Source organism: Nannobrachium achirus (assembly GCF_963921795.1).
Source record: "Nannobrachium achirus genome assembly, chromosome: 1".
Taxonomy (NCBI): domain Eukaryota; kingdom Metazoa; phylum Chordata; class Actinopteri; order Myctophiformes; family Myctophidae; genus Nannobrachium; species Nannobrachium achirus.
In genome coordinates this window covers 53,581,355-53,602,807 of record NC_137810.1, presented here as the reverse complement: position 1 = coordinate 53,602,807, position 21,453 = coordinate 53,581,355, and the positions used below count along the sequence as shown (strand labels likewise).

At 46.3% G+C, this 21,453-nt stretch overlaps 5 protein-coding genes across 5 annotated transcripts in view; all 5 read right to left on the bottom strand.

The window, feature by feature from the left end:
• celf5a (cugbp, Elav-like family member 5a) overlaps positions 1-21,453 on the bottom strand; it is a gene marked incomplete at its 3' end in the record, with an annotated part of 549,786 nt that overhangs the window by 17,081 nt on the left and 511,252 nt on the right. The window contains exon 8 of the mRNA XM_080733698.1: positions 16,022-16,249. Coding sequence (XP_080589824.1) covers positions 16,022-16,249 — 228 coding nt within the window. The remainder of the gene's footprint in view (positions 1-16,021; positions 16,250-21,453) is intronic.
• LOC308301285 (PWWP domain-containing DNA repair factor 3A-like) lies at positions 1,399-2,451 on the bottom strand (the record flags this gene model as incomplete). Its single annotated transcript, XM_080745211.1, has 1 exon — positions 1,399-2,451. The coding sequence occupies one exon, from the start codon at positions 2,449-2,451 to the stop codon at positions 1,399-1,401; it is 1,053 nt and encodes a 350-aa protein (XP_080601337.1).
• On the bottom strand, positions 6,050-7,096 carry LOC308301196 (PWWP domain-containing DNA repair factor 3B-like; the record flags this gene model as incomplete). Its single annotated transcript, XM_080745091.1, has 1 exon — positions 6,050-7,096. One exon carries the CDS (start codon positions 7,094-7,096, stop codon positions 6,050-6,052), a length of 1,047 nt encoding a protein of 348 aa, XP_080601217.1.
• Positions 9,047-10,114, bottom strand: LOC308301089 (PWWP domain-containing DNA repair factor 3A-like; the record flags this gene model as incomplete). The annotated part of the gene is made up of 1 exon (XM_080744987.1): positions 9,047-10,114. The coding sequence occupies one exon, from the start codon at positions 10,112-10,114 to the stop codon at positions 9,047-9,049; it is 1,068 nt and encodes a 355-aa protein (XP_080601113.1).
• Positions 12,025-13,485, bottom strand: LOC308300981 (PWWP domain-containing DNA repair factor 3A-like; the record flags this gene model as incomplete). The annotated part of the gene is made up of 1 exon (XM_080744877.1): positions 12,025-13,485. One exon carries the CDS (start codon positions 13,483-13,485, stop codon positions 12,025-12,027), a length of 1,461 nt encoding a protein of 486 aa, XP_080601003.1.

Sequence of the window (21,453 nt, the reverse complement as noted above, 5' to 3'; positions counted from 1 at the left end):
AAAAGGGACACAGAGAGACAGATACAGAGATCTCCATATAAGGGCATAAAATTGACACAGACATACAGATATCTCCATATATGGGCATGATATCTCCATATATGGGCATAAATGGACACAGGCAAACAGATGGTCAAAACGGGTCCTATCACAACAGTTATCTATCTATAAATGCGAGAAGTCTCTGCGTGTCTGTCTGTGTGTATGTAATCCGCGTATCTCGAGAACCGTTCGTCCCACCGGCTTCAGATTCGGCACGCGCGTTCCCCGCCGCGGCACGGAGTGCAGTGCCGGGTCTCGACCCGACCCGACGCGCGGTTTTCCCGAACCGGCGCGAAACGTTCGGAATCTCCTTATTTGATTGTTGGTTTATTTGGTTGATTGTTGACATCAGGCTGTTCCGGAGGAAATCGGCGAAAGCTCTGACTCATTGTGACATCACTTCATAAAAGGCTCTGACATCACGTACGCCACATGAGTCAACAAAACATCTCTGTGAGTGTGTATGTATGTATGTAATCCGCGTATCTCGAGAACCGTTCGTCCCATGGGCACGTGCGTTCTCCATATATGGGCATAAAATGAATGCCCCCATATATGGGCATAAAATGGATTGCAGACAGACAGATACAGATATCTCCATATATGGACATAAATGGACAGAGGCAAACAGATGGTCAAAGATCTCCATATATGGGCATAAAATGGACGCAGACAGACAGATACAGATATCTCCATATATGGGCATAAATGGACACAGGCAAACAGATGTTCAAAACGGGTCCTATGACAACAGGTATAATGAGGTTTGCATTAAAGGGGGAACCGGCACTGTGTCTGCAACACAGTTGGAGGCACAGACAGATACTCCATATATGGGCATAAAATGGACGCAGATAGACAGATATCTCCATATATGGGCATAAAATGGACCCAGAACTATAACTGCAGTGATCTCCATATATGGACATAAAATGGACAGCGACATACAGACAGACAGATACAGATAACTCCATATATGGGCATAAATGGACACAGGCAGACAGATGGTCAAAACGGGTCCTATGAAAACAGGTATAATGGGGTTTGCATTAAAGGGCGGGGCATTCATTCCCTATTTACATTGTTCCGAGTTGGCCAGGTCGCCGACTAGACGCTGGGCCGCCCAAAGGGCGGCCCAGCTTCTAGTACATTATAATGAGGTTTGCATTAAAGGGTGGGGCATTCATTTCCTATAGTCATTTCCCGACTAGACGCTTGGCCGCCCAAAGGGCAGAGATCTCCATATATGGGCATAAATCCCTGATGTCCACATCCCTGATGTCCATGGATAATGGATACTTTTGTACTTTTACTCAAGTGAATTTAATTCCGGACTTTTACTTAGTAGCAGAATATTTAGTCTCTTTCCCTGTTGCTTATTTGTCGACCTCTCAGGAACTTCTCCTCTGCTGCTGCTATGGACACTTTGTGCACTCCTGCTAAGGCATGGATGACTGCCTCAGGCAGCAGCACGTCCAGGACAAAACGGACCTCTTCTACAAAGTTTACGTTCACATTAGCCAGGCAGGGCGCGGTGACCGGGGCTGCGTCGAAGACCTCTTTCAGGTATCTGTACACCTTCTCTACATGGTTGTCATCCTGCAGATAGGTGGGCACGGGCATCTTCCTCTTCCGATTGATTTCCAGAAATGAGTGCAGCCAGGTGGATCGCTGCTGTCCACTGATCACTGCCAGCAGTCTTTTCTCTACCATGCGTCTGTTAACGATGTAATAAACCAGCTTCTCGTTGGCTCGGTTGTAGGCAGCACAGGTTCGATCAGGGAGACGCCTCTTAGACGGCCTGAGGACTTCAGTCTTCTCCTCGGCGCTCCTCCCCTCCTCCTCATGATCCTGAAACGCCTCCATCTTCAGGAGGTCACTGGAGATGGTTGGTGTCTCCCCAGAGCCCTGGAGGAAGGTCCTCCTCACTGGGTAACTCATATCATGGTCGATGTATTCAATGAATGATCCAGTGAAATGTTCGCATGCAATACGCATTCTGTAGTCGCTTATCATGTCTAGGGACCAGTTAATGGAAGCATCATACTTCTCCTTGGCCTTACACACAAACTGGCTGCTCTCTTCACAGTCAAAAGGCTGCAAGGTCTTCAGAGACACCGTCAAGCCTTTGCAAATCTTGTCCATCAGTGGTCCGTCAACGAAAACGATGCTGGCTTTTTTCAACCTACGGTTCATACTTTTCACCACCGCTGGCCAAAAGGGAAAATTCCTAAACTTGCACCAAACGAATTCTCCCACTGTAATCGATGGAGGCTTTGTATGCATCAAGAGATTGGGTAGCTCCTCTTCTACCTCCTCCTCCTCCTCCTCCTCCTCCTTCTCCTCCTCCTCCTCATCCAGCTTACAGAAGGAAGCCAACTGTTCTTCATAATTATTACTCAGCTCCATGGACAGATCGCCACAGTGGTGTCCGACTAGACTTAAGCCGGGATATCTAACGATATGGTCAAGGTAGTCAAAGGTTTGTGCGGTACAAAGATATCTGGGTTGTAAGGCCAAATATCTTGGGAACTGAATATGAGTTGGTTGAGGTTGAAATGTCCTTGAAGATCCGTGGATAGTCTTGCTGGTAGAGTTGGAGATTCTCGGGTGCGATGGTTAAATCTGAATCTACCATGGGAATGTGACTGCTTTTATACCCACAGTGGTTGAGTCATTCTTGGTGATGTCATGATGACGAGTCAGGGTGGTTAAGTCATTCTTGGTGATGTCATGATGACAAGTCAGTCATATCCAATCTGGAATCTGCATGTATGGGCATCTCCATATGGGCATCTCCATATATGGGCATCTCCACATATAGATATCTCCATATATGGGCATCCAAGGCTTGATGAGGTCAGGGTCAAGATGGGTTTCTCCACATATGGGCATCTCCATATATGGGCATCCAGGGTTTAGTGAGGTTGGTGTTGAGATCTCCATATGTAGAGGTCCATGTAGGGGGGAACAGGCAAGATGATATAGAAAACCTTCGTAACAGTCGCGATGGATGGGGTCTCATCTCTCGTCTTATATAATGCTCATTTGTGTACTGTGTGATGTCATACTGATGTCAGCAGTGTGATGTCATACTGATGTGTATGCCCATATATGGAGATATGGAGATCCCTGTGATGACAGGGGAAGAAATGCCCATGTATGCCCATATATGGAGATCCCTGATGTCCACAAACACTGATGTCCACATCACAGTGGCACAATCTCGCCCTTTAGGGCGAGGTCACTTGTCGCGCTGAGGCGTCTTTGCGACCGTAAGGTCGCAGTTTAGTATGAAAACCTCCACCGGCCGTCCGTCGGTCACACGTGCGGTCGACCGCACGTCACACGTGCGGTCGACGTGTGATGAGGTCACGATGAGTCATCTATGCCCAAATATAGATTTCTAGGTCAGATGGCCCATAGAGTTTGTGATGTCAAACCTAGCAACCCAATATAAACAAACCTGATGTCAGACCTGAAGTATCCTTTTATACCCATATATGGAGATACAGAGATCTCCATATATGGGCATATTAGAAAGCCCATATATGGGCATATACGGATGACATCAGGGATATCCATATATGGGCATAAAAGGGACAAGGGCTTACAGTTAAGAGATCTCCATATATGGGCATATCAGAAAGCCCATATATGTTCATATACTGATGACATCAGGAATATCCATATATGGGCATAAAAGGGACAAGGACTTACAGTTAAGAGATCTCCATATATGGGCATAAAGGGACAAGGACTGTTACAGTAGATATAGAGATGTCCATATATGGGCATAAATGAACAAGGACTGACAAACACTGAGATCTCCATATAACCTATGGGAATATAAGGGACGAGGACTGTCAGCTTGTAGACCTATTTTCTAAATATTGTTGTACATTAAAAACTTGAAATGGGTCGTTCTGCATAGTACTTGGGATTTGTTGATGTAAATGTTCACATAGAGTGTAATAATTGGTAAAACAAACTTTTGGCCTATTTGTGGAGATAAGCGACCAACGCTTATCTCCCGATTAGGGAGTCTTACTGGTACTAGTACTTTTACTTAAAGAGGTCGCGCCATATTCTGTACTTTTTCTGTTTTGTATGTGTCTATGGAGTTAACATTACTCTAATAGAACATCAGGTGGGGTTATAATGTGCTCACATTTTCCCTCCCTGTGTATTTTTGGTTTCTTCCTGAAAGCTGAAAGCCTCTGAGTCAAAAGACAGAAAAACTATCGAAAAACACAGATTTAATGACATCATAAAATCATCCCCTCTCCTTTTACCATACACCCAACACTGTGGGTGTGGCTAACTTCAGCTGGGTCACCACCCACCTGACAACCAGGCATACTTAATGAACTGCTGGGTGTGACCACTAAAAACATAATGTTTAACATTTTTTGTACACTTTTTGGGAAACAAATCTTCCTCCTAGTATAATCACCAGTAAGACTCCCTAATCGGGAGATAAGCGACCGCCTCCACCTCTCACGTCATACGGGCAGCCATAGTTACACCTGGAATGTTGAATCTCCATATATGGAGATAACCTACCCATCACACAAAGTCTAACCTCACCAGCCCATACCTGGGCATGGACGACTTATATCTCCATATACGGAGATGGCCATATATGGAGATACGATGACATCACAGAGTCCACAGCTGATGATGTGGCGTGATGTCATACAATACACAAACAAGCCCTATATAAAGGGGCAATTCTCACCAGGGAAGAGAGCATTCCCCACTAGCTGAGTATCTTAAGATGGTTGGATGTGATGATAAGCCACAAATAGGCCAAAAGTTTGTTTTACCAATTATCAAGACATACGGGCAGTTGACAGTTTGCCATTGTTACTCATTGAAGTTGAATCTCCATCTGAATCCCTTTTATGCCCATATATGGAGATCCCTGCTCTGAGTATCTGACATCACTAATCCCTTTTATGCCCATATATGGAGATCCCTGCTCTGAGTATCTGACATCACTAATCCCTTTTATGCCCATATACAGTATGGAGATCCCTAACAGAATCCATTTTATGCCCATATATGGAGATACCTGCTCTGAGTATCTGACATCACTGTGATGTCACCTGTTTATGCCTAAATATGGAGATCCCTGCTCTGAGTATCTGACATCACTGCGATCTCACCTGTGATGTCACAGTGACACATCACCTCAGTATCTGTGATGTCACAGTGACACATCACCTCAGTATCAGGCGTTACACGTATACATTGAGCAGGGCAAAGGTGTGACGTGTGTGATGGACGGACGGACGGACGGCCGGTGGAGGTTTTCATACTAAACTGCGACCTTACGGTCGCAATAATATCTGATCATCATGTTTTAGGGGTGAAAAAATCATGCCACCCCATCTTTAAAGTTGCTATATGTAGTTTTCTGCTGACATATGCAGGAAAAAGGCAATTGCTTAATTTTATGTTTGCCTGTGTCCATTTATGCCCATATATGGAGATATCTGTATCTGTCTATTCATTTCCTATAGTCATTTCCCGACTAGACGCTTGGCCGCCCAAAGGGCAAAGATCTCCATGTATGGGCATAAAAGGGACACAGACAGACAGATACAGAGATCTCCATATATGGGCATAACATAGACAGATATCTCCATTTAAGGGCATAAATGGATACAGGCAAACAGATGGTCAAAACAGGTCGTATGACAACAGGTATAATGGGGTTTGCATTAAAGGGTGGGGCATTCATTACCTATTTACATCGTTCCCGAGTTGGCCTGGTCGCCGACTAGACGCTCGGCCGCTTTAGTCAATATTAATGATGCCCTGTTAGAGAGATCCCTGTGATGCCAGGGGGAACAAATCCCTTTTATGCCCATATATGGAGATATGGAGATCCCTGTGATGCCAGGGGAACAAATCCCTTTTATGCCCATATATGGAGATCATGGCTCCATATGGCTACTTTTGTACGTTTACTCAATTCAATTTAATTCCAGACTTTTACTTAGTAACAGAATATTTCGTCTCTTTCCCTGTTGCTTATTTGTCGACCGCTCAGGAACTTCTCCTCTGCTGCTGCTATGGACACTTTGTGCACTCCTGCTAAGGCATGGATGACTGCCTCAGGCAGCAGCACGTCCAGGACAAAACGGACCTCTTCTACAAAGTTTACATTCACATCAGCCAGGCAGGGCGCGGTGACCGGGGCTGCGTCCAAGACCTCTTTCAGGTATCTGTACACCTTCTCTACATGGTCGTCATCCTGCAGATAGGTGGGCACGGGCATCTTCCTGTTCCGATTGATTTCCAGAAATGAGTGCAGCCAGGTGGATCGCTGCTGTCCACTGATCACTGCCAGCAGTCTTTTCTCTACCATGCGTCTGTTAACGATGTAATAAACCAGCTTCTCGTTGGCTCGGTTGTAGGCAGCACAGGTTCGATCAGGGAGACGCCTCTTAGACTGCCTGAGGACTTCAGTCTTCTCCTCGGCGCTCCTCGCCTCCTCCTCATGATCCCGAAACGCCTCCATCTTCAGGAGGTCACTGGAGATGGTTGGTGTCTCCCCAGAGCCCTGGAGGAAGGTCCTCCTCACTGGGTAACTCATATCATGATTGATGTATTCAATGAATGATCCAGTGAAATGTTCGCATGCAATACGCATTCTGTAGTCGCTTATCATGTCTAGGGACCAGTTAATGGAAGCATCATACTTCTCCTTGGCCTTACACACAAACTGGCTGCTCTCTTCACAGTCAAAAGGCTGCAAGGTCTTCAGAGACACCGTCAAGCCTTTGCAAATCTTGTCCATCAGTGGTCCGTCAACGAAAACAATGCTGGCTTTTTTCAACCTACGGTTCATACTTTTCACCACCGCTGGCCAAAAGGGAAAATTCCTAAACTTGCACCAAACGAATACTCCCACTGTAATCGATGGAGGCTTTTTATGCATCAAGAGATTGGGTAGCTCCTCTTCTACCTCCTCCTCCTCCTCCTCCTCATCCAGCTTACAGAAAGAAGCCAACTGTTCTTCATAATTATTACTCAGCTCCATGGACAGATCGCCACAGTGGTGTCCGACTAGACTTAAACCGGGATATCTAACGATATGGTCAAGGTAGTCAAAGGTTTGTGCGGTACAAAGATATCTGGGTTGTAAGGCCAAATATCTTGGGAACTGAATATGAGTTGGTTGAGGTTGAAATGTCCTTGAAGATCCATGGATAGTCTTGCTGGTAGTGTTGGAGATTCTCGGGTGCGATGGTTGAATCTGAATCTACCATGGGAATGTGACTGCTTTTATACCCGCAGTGGTTGAGTCATTCTTGGTGATGTCATGATGACGAGTCAGGGTGGTTAAGTCATTCTTGGTGATGTCATGATGACAAGTCAGTCATATCCAATCTGGAATCTGCATGTATGGGCATCTCCATATATGGGCATCTCCATATATGGGCATCTCCATATATGGGCATCTCCATATATGGGCATCCAAGGCTTGATGAGGTCAGGGTCAAGATGGGTTTCTCCACATATTGGCATCTCCATATATGGGCATCCAGGGTTTAGTGAGGTTGGTGTTGAGATCTCCATATGTAGAGGTCCATGTAGGGGGGAACAGGCAAGATGATATAGAAAACCTTCGTAACAGTCGCGATGGATGGGGTCTCATCTCTCGTCTTATATAATGCTCATTTGTGTACTGTGTGATGTCATACTGATGTCAGCAGTGTGATGTCATACTGATGTGTATGCCCATGGAGATATGGAGATCCCTGTGATGACAGGGGAAGAAATCCCTTTTATGCCCATATATGGAGATCCCTGATGTCCACAAACACTGATGTCCACATCACAGTGGCACGATCTCGCCCTTTAGGGCGAGGTCACTTGTCGCCCTGAGGCGTCTTACTAGTACTTTTACTTAAAGAGGTCGCGCCATATTTTGTACTTTTTCTGTTTTGTATGTGTCTATGGAGTTAACATTACTCTAATAGAACATCAGGTGGGGTTATAATGTGCTCACATTTTCCATCCCTGTGTATTTTTGGTTTCTTCCTGAAAGCTGAAAGCCTCTGAGTCAAAAGACAGAAAAACTATCGAAAAACACAGATTTAATGACATCATAAAATCATCCCCTCTCCTTTTACCATACACCCAACACTGTGGGTGTGGCTAACTTCAGCTGGGTCACCACCCACCTGACAACCAGGCATACGTAATGAACTGCTGGGTGTGACCACTAAAAACATAATGTATAACATTTTTGTACACTTTTTGGGAAACAAATCTTCCTCCTAGTATAATCATAATATCTGATCATCATGTTTTAGGGGTGAAAAAATCATGCCACCCCATCTTTAAAGTTGCTATATGTAGTTTTCTGCTGACATATGCAGGAAAAAGGCAATTGCTTAATTTTATGTTTACCTGTGTCCATTTATGCCCATATATGGAGATATCTGTATCTGTCTGTTCATTTCCTATAGTAATTTCCCGACTAGATGCTTGGCCGCCCAAAGGGCAAAGATCTCCATGTATGGGCATAAAAGGGACACAGACAGACAGATACAGAGATCTCCATATATGGGCATAACATAGACAGATATCTCCATTTAAGGGCATAAATGGATACAGGCAAACAGATGGTCAAAACAGGTCGTATGACAACAGGTATAATGGGGTTTGCATTAAAGGGTGGGGCATTCATTACCTATTTACATCGTTCCCGAGTTGGCCTGGTCGCCGACTAGACGCTCGGCCGCGCCGAGCTTCTAGTCAATATTAATGATGCACTGTTAGAGAGATCCCTGTGATGCCAGGGGGAACAAATCCCCTTTGAGCCCATATATGGAGATATGGAGATCCCTGTGATGCCAGGGGAACAAATCCCTTTTATGCCCATATATGGAGATCCCTGATGTGTCCACATCCCTGATGTTCATCCATGGATAATGGCTACTTTTGTACTTTTACTCAAGTCAATTTAATTCCGGACTTTTACTTAGTAACAGAATATTTCGTCTCTTTCCCTGTTGCTTATTTGTCGACCTCTCAGGAACTTCTCCTCTGCTGCTGCTATGGACACTTTGTGCACTCCTGCTAAGGCATGGATGACTGCCTCAGGCAGCAGCACGTCCAGGACAAAACGGACCTCTTCTACAAAGTTTACATTCACATCAGCCAGGCAGGGCGCGGTGAGCGGGGCTGCGTCGAAGACCTCTTTCAGGTATCTGTACACCTTCTCTACATGGTTGTCATCCTGCAGATAGGTGGGCACGGGCATCTTCCTCTTCCGATTGATTTCCAGAAATGAGTGCAGCCAGGTGGATCGCTGCTGTCCACTGATCACTGCCAGCAGTCTTTTCTCTACCATGCGTCTGTTAACGATGTAATAAACCAGCTTCTCGTTGGCTCGGTTGTAGGCAGCACAGGTTCGATCAGGGAGACGCCTCTTAGACGGCCTGAGGACTTCAGTCTTCTCCTCGGCGCTCCTCCCCTCCTCCTCATGATCCCGAAACGCCTCCATCTTCAGGAGGTCACTGGAGATGGTTGGTGTCTCCCCAGAGCCCTGGAGGAAGGTCCTCCTCACTGGGTAACTCATATCATGGTCGATGTATTCAATGAATGATCCAGTGAAATGTTCGCATGCAATACGCATTCTGTAGTCGCTTATCATGTCTAGGGACCAGTTAATGGAAGCATCATACTTCTCCTTGGCCTTACACACAAACTGGCTGCTCTCTTCACAGTCAAAAGGCTGCAAGGTCTTCAGAGACACCGTCAAGCCTTTGCAAATCTTGTCCATCAGTGGTCCGTCAACGAAAACGATGCTGGCTTTTTTCAACCTACGGTTCATACTTTTCACCACCGCTGGCCAAAAGGGAAAATTCCTAAACTTGCACCAAACGAATTCTCCCACTGTAATCGATGGAGGCTTTGTATGCATCAAGAGATTGGGTAGCTCCTCTTCTACCTCCTCCTCCTCCTCCTCCTCCTCCTTCTCCTCCTCCTCCTCATCCAGCTTACAGAAAGAAGCCAACTGTTCTTCATAATTATTACTCAGCTCCATGGACAGATCGCCACAGTGGTGTCCGACTAGACTTAAGCCGGGATATCTAACGATATGGTCAAGGTAGTCAAAGGTTTGTGCGGTACAAAGATATCTGGGTTGTAAGGCCAAATATCTTGGGAACTGAATATGAGTTGGTTGAGGTTGAAATGTCCTTGAAGATCTGTGGATAGTCTTGCTGGTAGAGTTGGAGATTCTCGGGTGCGATGGTTAAATCTGAATCTACCATGGGAATGTGACTGCTTTTATACCCGCAGTGGTTGAGTCATTCTTGGTGATGTCATGATGACGAGTCAGGGTGGTTAAGTCATTCTTGGTGATGTCATGATGACAAGTCAGTCATATCCAATCTGCATCTATGGGCTTCTCCATATGGGCATCTCCATATATGGGCATCTCCACATATAGATATCTCCATATATGGGCATCCAAGGCTTGATGAGGTCAGGGTCAAGATGGGTTTCTCCACATATGGGCATCTCCATATATGGGCATCCAGGGTTTAGTGAGGTTGGTGTTGAGATCTCCATATGTAGAGGTCCATGTAGGGGGGAACAGGCAAGATGATATAGAAAACCTTCGTAACAGTCGCGATGGATGGGGTCTCATCTCTCGTCTTATATAATGCTCATTTGTGTACTGTGTGATGTCATACTGATGTCAGCAGTGTGATGTCATATGTGTATGCCCATATATGGAGATATGGAGATCCCTGTGATGACAGGGGAAGAAATCCCTTTTATGCCCATATATGGAGACCCCTGATGTCCACAAACACTGACGTCCACATCACAGTGGCACGATCTCGCCCTTTAGGGCGAGGTCACTTGTCGCCCTGAGGTGTCTTACTAGTACTTTTACTTAAAGAGGTCGCGCCATATTTTGTACTTTTTCTGTTTTGTATGTGTCTATGGAGTTAACATTACTCTAATAGAACATCAGGTGGGGTTATAATGTGCTCACATTTTCCCTCCCTGTGTATTTTTGGTTTCTTCCTGAAAGCTGAAAGCCTCTGAGTCAAAAGACAGAAAAACTATCGAAAAACACAGATTTAATGACATCATAAAATCATCCCCTCTCCTTTTACCATACACCCAACACTGTGGGTGTGGCTAACTTCAGCTGGGTCACCACCCACCTGACAACCAGGCATACTTAATGAACTGCTGGGTGTGACCACTAAAAACATAATGTTTAACATTTTTTGTGCACTTTTTGGGAAACAAATTTTCCTCCTAGTATAATCATAATATCTGATCATCATGTTTTAGGGGTAAAAAAATCATGCCACCCCATCTTTAAAGTTGCTATATGTAGTTTTCTGCTGACATATGCAGGAAAAAGGCAATTGCTTAATTTTATGTTTGCCTGTGTCCATTTATGCCCATATATGGAGATATCTGTATCTGTCTGTTCATTTCCTATAGTCATTTCCTGACTAGACGCTTGGCCGCCCAAAGGGCAAAGATCTCCATGTATGGGCATAAAAGGGACACAGACAGATACAGAGATCTCCATATATGGGCAGAACATAGACAGATATCTCCATTTAAGGGCATAAATGGATACAGGCAAACAGATGGTCAAAACAGGTCGTATGACAACAGGTATAATGGGGTTTGCATTAAAGGGTGGGCCGGTGGGGCATTCATTACCTATTTACATCGTTCCCGAGTTGGCCTGGTCGCCGACTAGACGCTCGGCCGCTTTAGTCAATATTAATGATGCCCTGTTAGAGAGATCCCTGTGATGCCAGGGGGAACAAATCCCTTTTATGCCCATATATGGAGATATGGAGATCCCTGTGATGCCAGGGGAACAAATCCCTTTTATGCCCATATATGGAGATCATGGCTCCATATGGCTACTTTTGTACTTTTACTCAATTCAATTTAATTCCAGACTTTTACTTAGTAGCAGAATATTTCGTCTCTTTCCCTGTTGCTTATTTGTCGACCTCTCAGGAACTTCTCCTCTGCTGCTGCTATGGACACTTTGTGCACTCCTGCTAAGGCATGGATGACTGCCTCAGGCAGCAGCACGTCCAGGACAAAACGGACCTCTTCTACAAAGTTTACATTCACATCAGCCAGGCAGGGCGCGGTGAGCGGGGCTGCGTCGAAGACCTCTTTCAGGTATCTGTACACCTTCTCTACATGGTTGTCATCCTGCAGATAGGTGGGCACGGGCATCTTCCTGTTCCGATTGATTTCCAGAAATGAGTGCAGCCAGGTGGATCGCTGCTGTCCACTGATCACCGCCAGCAGTCTTTCCTCTACCATGCGTCTGTTAACGATGTAATAAACCAGCTTCTCGTTGGCTCGGTTGTAGGCAGCACAGGTTCGATCAGGGAGACGCCTCTTAGACGGCCTGAGGACTTCAGTCTTCTCCTCTGCGCTCCTCCCCTTCTCCTCATGATCCCCAAACGCCTCCATCTTCAGGAGGTCACTGGAGATGGTTGGTGTCTCCCCAGAGCCCTGGAGGAAGGTCCTCCTCACTGGGTAACTCATATCATGATCGATGTATTCAATGAATGATCCAGTGAAATGTTCGCATGCAATACGCATTCTGTAGTCGCTTATCATGTCTAGGGACCATTTAATGGAAGCGTCATACTTTTCCTTGGCCTCACACACAAACTGGCTGCTCTCTTCACAGTCAAAAGGCGTCAAGGTCTTCAGAGACACCGTCAAGCCTTTGCAAATCTTGTCCATCAGTGGTCCATCAATGAAAACAATGCTGGCTTTTTTCAACCTGCGGTTCATACTTTTCACCACCGCTGGCCAAAAGGGAAAATTCCTAAACTTGCACCAAACGAATTCTCCCACTGTAATCGATGGAGGCTTTGTATGCATCAAGAGATTGGGTAGCTCCTCTTCTACCTCCTCCTCCTCCTCCTCATCCAGCTTACAGAAAGAATCCAACTGTTCTTCATAATTATTACTCAGCTCTATGGACAGATCCAAGGACATCGAGCTCTCATCTAAATGGAGATTGACTTTTTCTGGTGATTCCACCTCCTGGAGTTCAAATCTGGGTCTCTTAGTATCGCTACCCTCTAGCTCCTGTCCCTTTCTGCTGTGCCTAGGTGTGGCTGGAGTCCCATTTTTCCTTCTCCTCGCTTTAGACTGAGCATTCAGAGTTCGACGTCTGGCCTTAGGAATATTATATGTCTCCAAGTCTGGTGTCTGTTCTTTGGCTCCAACAGGGGACACTGAAATGTGTGATGGGGGGGTGTGATGGCAGCCAAGGAGCTGCGGGGCAAGGAGCTGCGGTCTGGTGTGGAGTTCACCGAGGCCTCTGTTGTGTTCCATGATTGTTCCTTGCCTCTTCTTGGCTTCTTGAACTTGCTTAGAGGAGTACTGCTGCATAGCAACAGGTCTGATGATTCTTTCCCTGGTGAATCCAACACCTGGAGTAGACAAATCCCTTTTATGCCCATATATGGAGATCCCTGATGTCCACATCGCTGATGTCCATGAATAATGGATCTGAGGATCCCTCAGAGATATCTGTGTTGTAAGGCTCATACTGAAGTGATGGATGTGTTCTCATCTCTCGTCTTATATAATGCTCATTTGTGTACTGTGATGTCTTGCTGATGTCAGCAGTGTGATGTCATGCTGATGTGTATTATAATGCTCATTTGTGTACTGTGATGTCATGCTGATGTCAGCAGTGTGATGTCATACTGATGTGTATGCCCATATATGGAGATATGGAGATCCCTGTGATGACAGGGGAAGAAATCCCTTGTATGCCCATATATGGAGATCCCTGATGTCCACACACCCTGATGTTTACATCACTGTGGCACGATCTCGCCCTTCAGGGCGAGGTCGCTTGTCGCCCTGAGGCGTCTTACTAGTACTTTTACTTAGAGGTGGGGCCATAGTTTTGTACTTTTTCTGTTTTGTATGTGTCTATGGAGTTAACATTACTCTAATAGAACATCAGGTGGGGTTATAATGTGCACACTTTCCTTCCCTGTGTATTTTTGGTTTCTTCCTGAAAGCTGAAAGCCTCTGAGTCAAAAGAAAAACTATCGAAAAACACAGATTTAATGACATCATAAAATCATCCCCTCTCCCTTTACCATACACCCAACGCTGTGGGTGTGGCTAACTTCAGCTGGGTCACCACCCACCTGACAACCAGGCATAATTAATTAACTGCTGGGTGTGGCCACTAAAAACATAATTTTTACATTTTTTTGTACACTTTTTGGGAAAAATCTTCCTCCTAGTATAATCATAATATCTGATCATCATGTTTTAGGGATGAAAAAATCATGCCACTCCAACTTTAAAGTAGCTATATGTAGTTTTTTGCTGACATAAGCAGGAAAAAGGCAATTGCTTATTTTTCATTTTTATTTTATTATACTCTGTTTGCCTGTGTCCATTTATGCCCATATATGGAGATATCTGTATCTTTCTGTCTGCGTCCATTTTATGCCCATATATGGAGATCTCTGTGTGTCTGTCAGGCGACCAAGTGTCTAGTCGGGGACCGGCCTACTCGGGAACGATGTACCGTAAATAGGGAATGAATGCCCCACCGTTTAATGCAAACCCCATTATACCTGTTGTCATAGGATCTGTTTTGACCATCTGTTTGCCTGTGTCCATGTATGCCCATATATGGAGATCTCTACAGACACAGTGCTGGTTCCGGAAAACTCTATGTCAGACATCAGCTCCGCATACGGGCATCCATTTTATGCCCATATATGGAGATCTCTGTGAATGCCCTACCCTATAATGCAAACCCCATTATACCTGTTGCCATAAGACCCGTTTTGACCATATGTTTGCCTGTGTCCATTTATGCCCATATATGGAGATATTTGTATCTCTGTCTGCGTCCATTTCATGCCCATATATGGAGATCTGTTCCCCTTTCATGCCCATACCTATATGGAGATCTCTGTCGCTTTTTGTTTGTTTCTTCTTTAAGCAGAACATGCAGATGTCAGCAGCTAGATCTGTGACATCAGGACACGTCATACTGATGACATTCAATACGTAACCATGGCATTTTTTGTTGACTCATGTGGAGTACGTGATGTCAGAGTCTTTTAAGAAGTGATGTCACAATGAGTCAGCGCTTGCGCCGGTTTCCTCAGAAACAGCCTGATGTCAACAATCAGCTCCGCATACAGTGATTCCGAACGTTTCGCGCCGGTTCGGGAAAACCGCGCGCCGTGTCGGGTCGAGGCCGGGCACGGCACTCCGCGCCACGGCGGGGTACGTGCGTGCATCTGAAGCCGGTGGGACGAACGGTTCTCGAGATACGCGGATTACATACCAGTACATACATACATACACACATGCACACACGCAGAGACTTCTCGCATTTATTGTAAGATTCAGACGTCTATCTCCCTAAAAAAATCTAGTCTCTGTGGCGCTTCTAGGAGCCGCTGTCTGCCTCCAAAATTATTATCTTATCTGTAAGAAGCTCTGTCACTAGCAGCTCATTGGTGCACAAACCAGCCGACCCGGAGCTAAAAAGATTGACAGACAGGTCTAACCAATCCGAACAAGAGGCGACCCTGATTGGTGAAAACCAGTGCAGGCTATCTGTCTATCGACCAATGACAGAACTTCTCACAGATAAAAATAATAGTTTTGGAGGCAGATTGTGGCCCCAGGAAGTGTTTCACAGAGACAACATTTCTTAAGGAAGCATGGTTAGCCTTCTGAATATAATAATAAAAAAATAAAAATAAAAAGCAATTGCCTTTTTCCTGCTTATGTACATACAGCAACTTTAAGTAAAACATGTACTGAATAAAGGTACGGTTCGGCCTGTTAAAGAAACACGTGGCGACGCAGAGAGGACCGGACCCCACCCACCCACCTTAGTATTGCTGTACCCCGGTGAACACATGACCCCACCCACCTGTGTATTGCTGTACCCCGGTGAAGGCTTGCTGGAGGGTGTCTGCGGCGGTGGGGCTCTGGGTGGAGTATGGCGGCAGGCCGTTGGTGTAGACGGTCTCCACGGTGGCCGGGTGTCCGTTGGGCTGATGGTGGGGGATGCCCGTGAAGCCGTTGACCAGGGGCGTCAGCCCGTTCACCATGCTGGGCACGGCCGAGGTGGTGATGTTGGCTGGCGGAGAGCTGAGGCCTGGTGGGGGGGAGAGAGGAGAGGAGAGGAGCGCTGGTGTGACTGACTGCTGTTCACTACTGACACTCTTTCATGGAAACTTTTGTTAGGCTCTGCCAGGGACGTGCTGGGCCCCTGATTCAGCCCGGGAAAAAGAATTGGAGAGGCCCTCATTGCGCGCTATAGAGAGAGATATAGTAGCTGCTGCTACTCAAAGATTTGCCGTTTCAGATCATGACAAGTGACAAGCCAGTGGGCCAGTTACATTAGTTATATTTCGTCGTTGTCGGGTGGAAACCTTGTATGTCCATAACCGTTTGTTTTGTAGCCTATTTATCATTTAAAAAATGATTTAAATTAGTGAAAACAGCAGATCTACAAGCACACAACGCCTCGCGGTGCGAGGCGTTGTGTGCTTGTAGATCGACTGTTTTCACCACTTTTGTGCAAACAGTTTAATTTTTTCCTAATGTCCGGCCTGGACTGGCCGGGAATGAACCGGCCATTCGGGAGTTGTCCTGCTTTTCCCAATGGCCAGCATGTCCCTGGGCTCTGCACTATAATTAATGCCACTAGATGGAGCCAGATACCCGCCGTACAATGCCACCATTCACCCTGCACTGCATTGCGCAACGCCCCTGTGCGTGCGCGTCATCACGTTCACGTGTCACATGACTATAGGCAGGAAGTTGTGAGAAATCTCCCTGTATAGCCTAAAGCTAATGTTAGCGGATCATGCTTTGGCCATTTAGGCATGAACAGAGGTTGTTTTCTGCCATAAAAACATACATCAGAGATAAGGAGCTTTAAAGTCAGCATGATGCATTGGATTAAATGGAGGAATCCGGCGGCGTAATGTAAACAAACCGTGGTCAACGGCCAACATCCACGGGTAGGCCCGACGTTACGGTAAGACTTAATAGGGTTACTGTTGTGTAAATACAGTATAACTCCCTAACTGGTTCGGCTTAGGCACCATACAATGCGCTATTAACTCCCAAAGTAGTTTGGGAAAGGCATAAAAAGAGTTAGTAGCATTAAGTATTACCAGTGGACGTGTGGGTACCGGCCCCGGCTCTTCCGGTTGCTCTTAGGCCGAGTTACGGCATTTTATGTGCGGTGTGGCAGTGGCGGGGGTTTTGAATCCGTTCTGGAGCACCAGGAGTCGTGGTCCTCGGGAATTTCCCGTGAGAAGCCCCGTTGGGGTGCCTGGAGGTAGTGGTTTGGCAGGCAAGGAGTGTGTGTGCAAATTTTGGCATGGATCGGGCAACGGTGGCGGAGATATGAGAAGGGCAAAAGTGTGACGTGTGACGTGTGACAGATAGACTGACTGACAGACTGACTGACTGACTGACAGCCAGTGGAGGTTTTGATAGTAACTGCGACCTGATGGTCGCAATAATTGTCAATATATTTAGTCATAGTTTTAGTCATATCATAGCTTAGTTTTTAAATAGTTTTCATTTGGTTTTCATCCGTGAAAAAAGGTAGCCGACGAACATTTTTCGTCATAGTTTTAGTCTACGAAATCAACACTGGTTACTGCATCAACTACATATTCAGAGAGCTGTACTGTATATACTGTACAGCTATACTATACTGTATGTACTGTTGTAGACGTAGTCACTGTCGCCAGGCAGAAAGCGCACATCTCTGTATTTTAACTTCTTACACTTTGCTTGTAAATGAATGCCCTAATTCGTCATACTAGTGTCACCCCATAGTAGCAAACATCTACAAGTAGACTGTCTGTATTTGCTATTTTTCGAATTTGAATCCTGAAAAGTTTTTGTTAACAGTTGGACATACAGGACGATTCCATCCGACTGCAACGACTTGTACACACGCACGCACGCACGCACGCGCGCGCGCGCACACACACATATATATGTATAGTATATACTGTACTCATGTACATGGGTGTGTACATGTATGTGTACTGTACACAAACAACAAAAACATATGCCATACCGGGACTGGGGCACACATTGGTTACACTGTAAACATGCACACGTACAGAGAGAAAACATGAAGTACACATATTGCACTGGACAGCCACGGAGGACACACACTCACTCACGCACGCACACACACACACACACACACACACACACACACACACACACACACACACACACACACACACACACACACACACACACACACACACACACACACACGCACACACGCACACACACACGCAGGTAGAAATGCAATTGCAAACACACTCACTCACTCCCTCCCTCACACACGCACTCACTCACACACACACATACAAACTAACGCGCAAGTACACAGACTCTTGCACAACCTTCCTAGCTACACTACATCTCTCTAATATGCGGGGTGTGCGACGCGAGGTCTGTCACATATCCGTGGTTTGTGGTGGCGGTGACACATCCTGCAGGATAGCTGTGGAAGTCAACCTGTGAAAAATGAGCCTGTCGGAAGTGTTTGTGCGATACCCTGCTGGCTCCCCACCGCTCGCACCGCTCACTCGGGATGATGATGAAACCGCTATGCAACTTCAGGGAGGAGGCGAGGAAAAAACAGAAAGAAATAAAATAACCCGGGTAGACCGGGAGCGCATCCTAGATTTGAACCACTTTAACCATTATTTTATGCTTTAGCTATTGAAAAATAGTAGATATACAAGCTCACTGCGAGCTCGTAGATCTGCTATTTTTTTTAGAAATCATGAAAATGATTGCAAATCTTTGAATATACGGTACATATTTTTTAAGCAAAACATTTGTAACTGAAATATTTCTTTCTCAGGGTCCCCGGAACAAAATATTTTGAGGTTAGGGTCCGTGGTCAATCACATATAATCCTAGGGGTCTTTGACATTAAAAAGTTTGAGCGCCACTGACATAGAAACATAGGTTTTTCAGAAAACCTTTGGGATTTATATGACTTTATTTTTTGTATTTTTGAGGTCTCAATGAGATAAAAAAGATCCGGAGGAGATAGGGGAGAGATTACAGAGAGATTTGCTTGGATGAGCGGGTATAGCAAAAAAAAAAAAAACACACACAAAAGATTCTTCTTGCTTTTATATACGTCATATAAAAAACAGACCAAAAAATATGAAAAAAATCACAACTGTTCTGTTGAGGTTTTGACAAATGGTTGAATAGGTCATAACATAACAAATAACCCTGCGTTGCCTGCGAGGCGACGACAGACTGCTAGGACGCTTCATGAGCGGAATAGGAATTGGAACGCTCGCTCGCGCCTCGCGGTCGTCCCCCTCTCTCTCCCCAGCTCTCATTCAATGAATTTGAAAGGACCCTCCTTTTGGAGAAGTGTTTCCAATCACGCTGGGAACATGAAAGTGCCCATTTTGGAGGCAGAATCTCACTGTGTGATGTGTGGGGTGGGGTGGGGGGGCGCTTCTCTGTGGCGAAAAAGCATCCGAGCTCTCGCTTGAAGAACGGCCCCCCTGAGGACCACCTCTCAATCTGGAAGCCCCTGGCTGGCTCGCCGATTGGATGGTGGTAAATTCTACCCAGGTTGTCACGGAAACCCTTCCAGAGCATGCCATATCCCTGGCAATCTGGTGCCTCGGTAAAAAGACCGAGACCCATCCCATCCCTCCCCCCTACCCTATAGGAGGTGTCCCACATAGGGCACATGATCCCTGGCAGTATATACACATGATAATATACACCAAGATGTATGCTAATGCATTGGTAAATATGCCGCGGCATCGCATGCTGAAAACCTCCCACCTTCTGAGAGCTATTCGCACACATCTCATCCACCCACAGACCGGCTTCTCCTCCTCCTCCTCTCTCCTATACGCTCTTGTTTTCTCTCTTGTCTTGTTCTCTTTTCCTGTTTTTTTCCCCCCTTCTCCGTGTTTGTCTTCCCATACTTCCATTACTCCTCTCCACTCCTCTCCTATTGCTTTCCTGCTTTTCTTTCCAATCCACTCCTATTCCTCTCCTCTCCTCTCCTCTCCTCTCCTCTCCTCTCCTCTCCTCTCCTCTCCTCTCCTCTCCTCTCCTCTCCTCTCCTCTCCCTCTCCCTCTCCCTCTCCTCTCCTCTCCTCTCCTCTCCTCTCCTCTCCTCTCCTCTCCCTCTCCCTCTCCCTCTCCCTCTTCCTCTCCTCTCCTCTCCTCTCCTCTCCTCTCCTGGCCTCAGCATTTAAAGTCGTGAAGGGAAGCTGACACTCTCAGAGCAGCCAACTGCAGTGACCAGGGGAATTGAACCCCCGGGTCCGGTGAGAGCTGTTGTGTCTTTTGCACCGGTTTTCCTTTTTTTCTCCTTCTTTTTACTCTCTTTTTTTTAAAGCCCTCCCTGCCGATTGCTTGTTTCCTGCGGAGCTGTGATGAATTAGACTGCAGCTCCGGCCCATTCTCCCCACCAGGACCCAGGAGACCACGGCACAGCCGCTCCCATTCTGAGGGCTAGAGACAGCTAGTCTGCTCGGGCCACACGCACACTCTACTGTACCGCCACATAATGCACCCTCTCCATCATCAGGCAAATTAATTTTCCGAGGCTTAGCAGCAGCAAGTGCTGCTGCTGCTACGGGTGCACGTGCGTGCATGCGTGCACGTGTGTGTGTGTGTGTGTGTGTGTGTGCGTTTGTGCATGCGGGCAGTAGTAGTAGTAGTAGTGGTGGTGGTAGTAGAAACGGTAGTAGACTGCAGTGGTATGTACTACTGTCTTTTCTGCGTGTGTGTGTGTGTCTGCGCGTGTGTGCGTGTGTGTCTGTGTGTGAGCACGCTTGCGCGCATGCACGTGCACATCGTCACTGTCGGGCAGAAACCTTGTATCTCCGAGTTTCAAATTTGTACGTTTTTTCGTAAAGCAAAGCCCTGCTTCATCGACTGTAGCACAAGACTAATGAAAATAGCAGATCTACAAGCACACCGCGAGGCGTTGTGTGCTTGTAGATCTGCTATTTTCACTAGTTTTAATCATTTTTAAAACGATAAATACAAGGTTTACACCCTACCCAACGATATGTGTGTGTGTGTGTGTGTGTGTGTGTGTGTGCGTGCGTGCGTGCGTGCGTGCGTGCGTGCGTGCGTGTGTGTGCGTGCGTGCGTGTGTGCATGTATGTGTGTGTGTGTGTGTGTGCGTGTGTGTGCGTGTGTGTGTGTGTGTGTGTGTGTGATAGACAGTGAAGAGCCAGCGTGCACGCGCGTTCCAGGGTCAGCAGTGGGACACAGTGTGCGAGTGATAAGGGGTAGAAACAGAGCAGTGTGTGC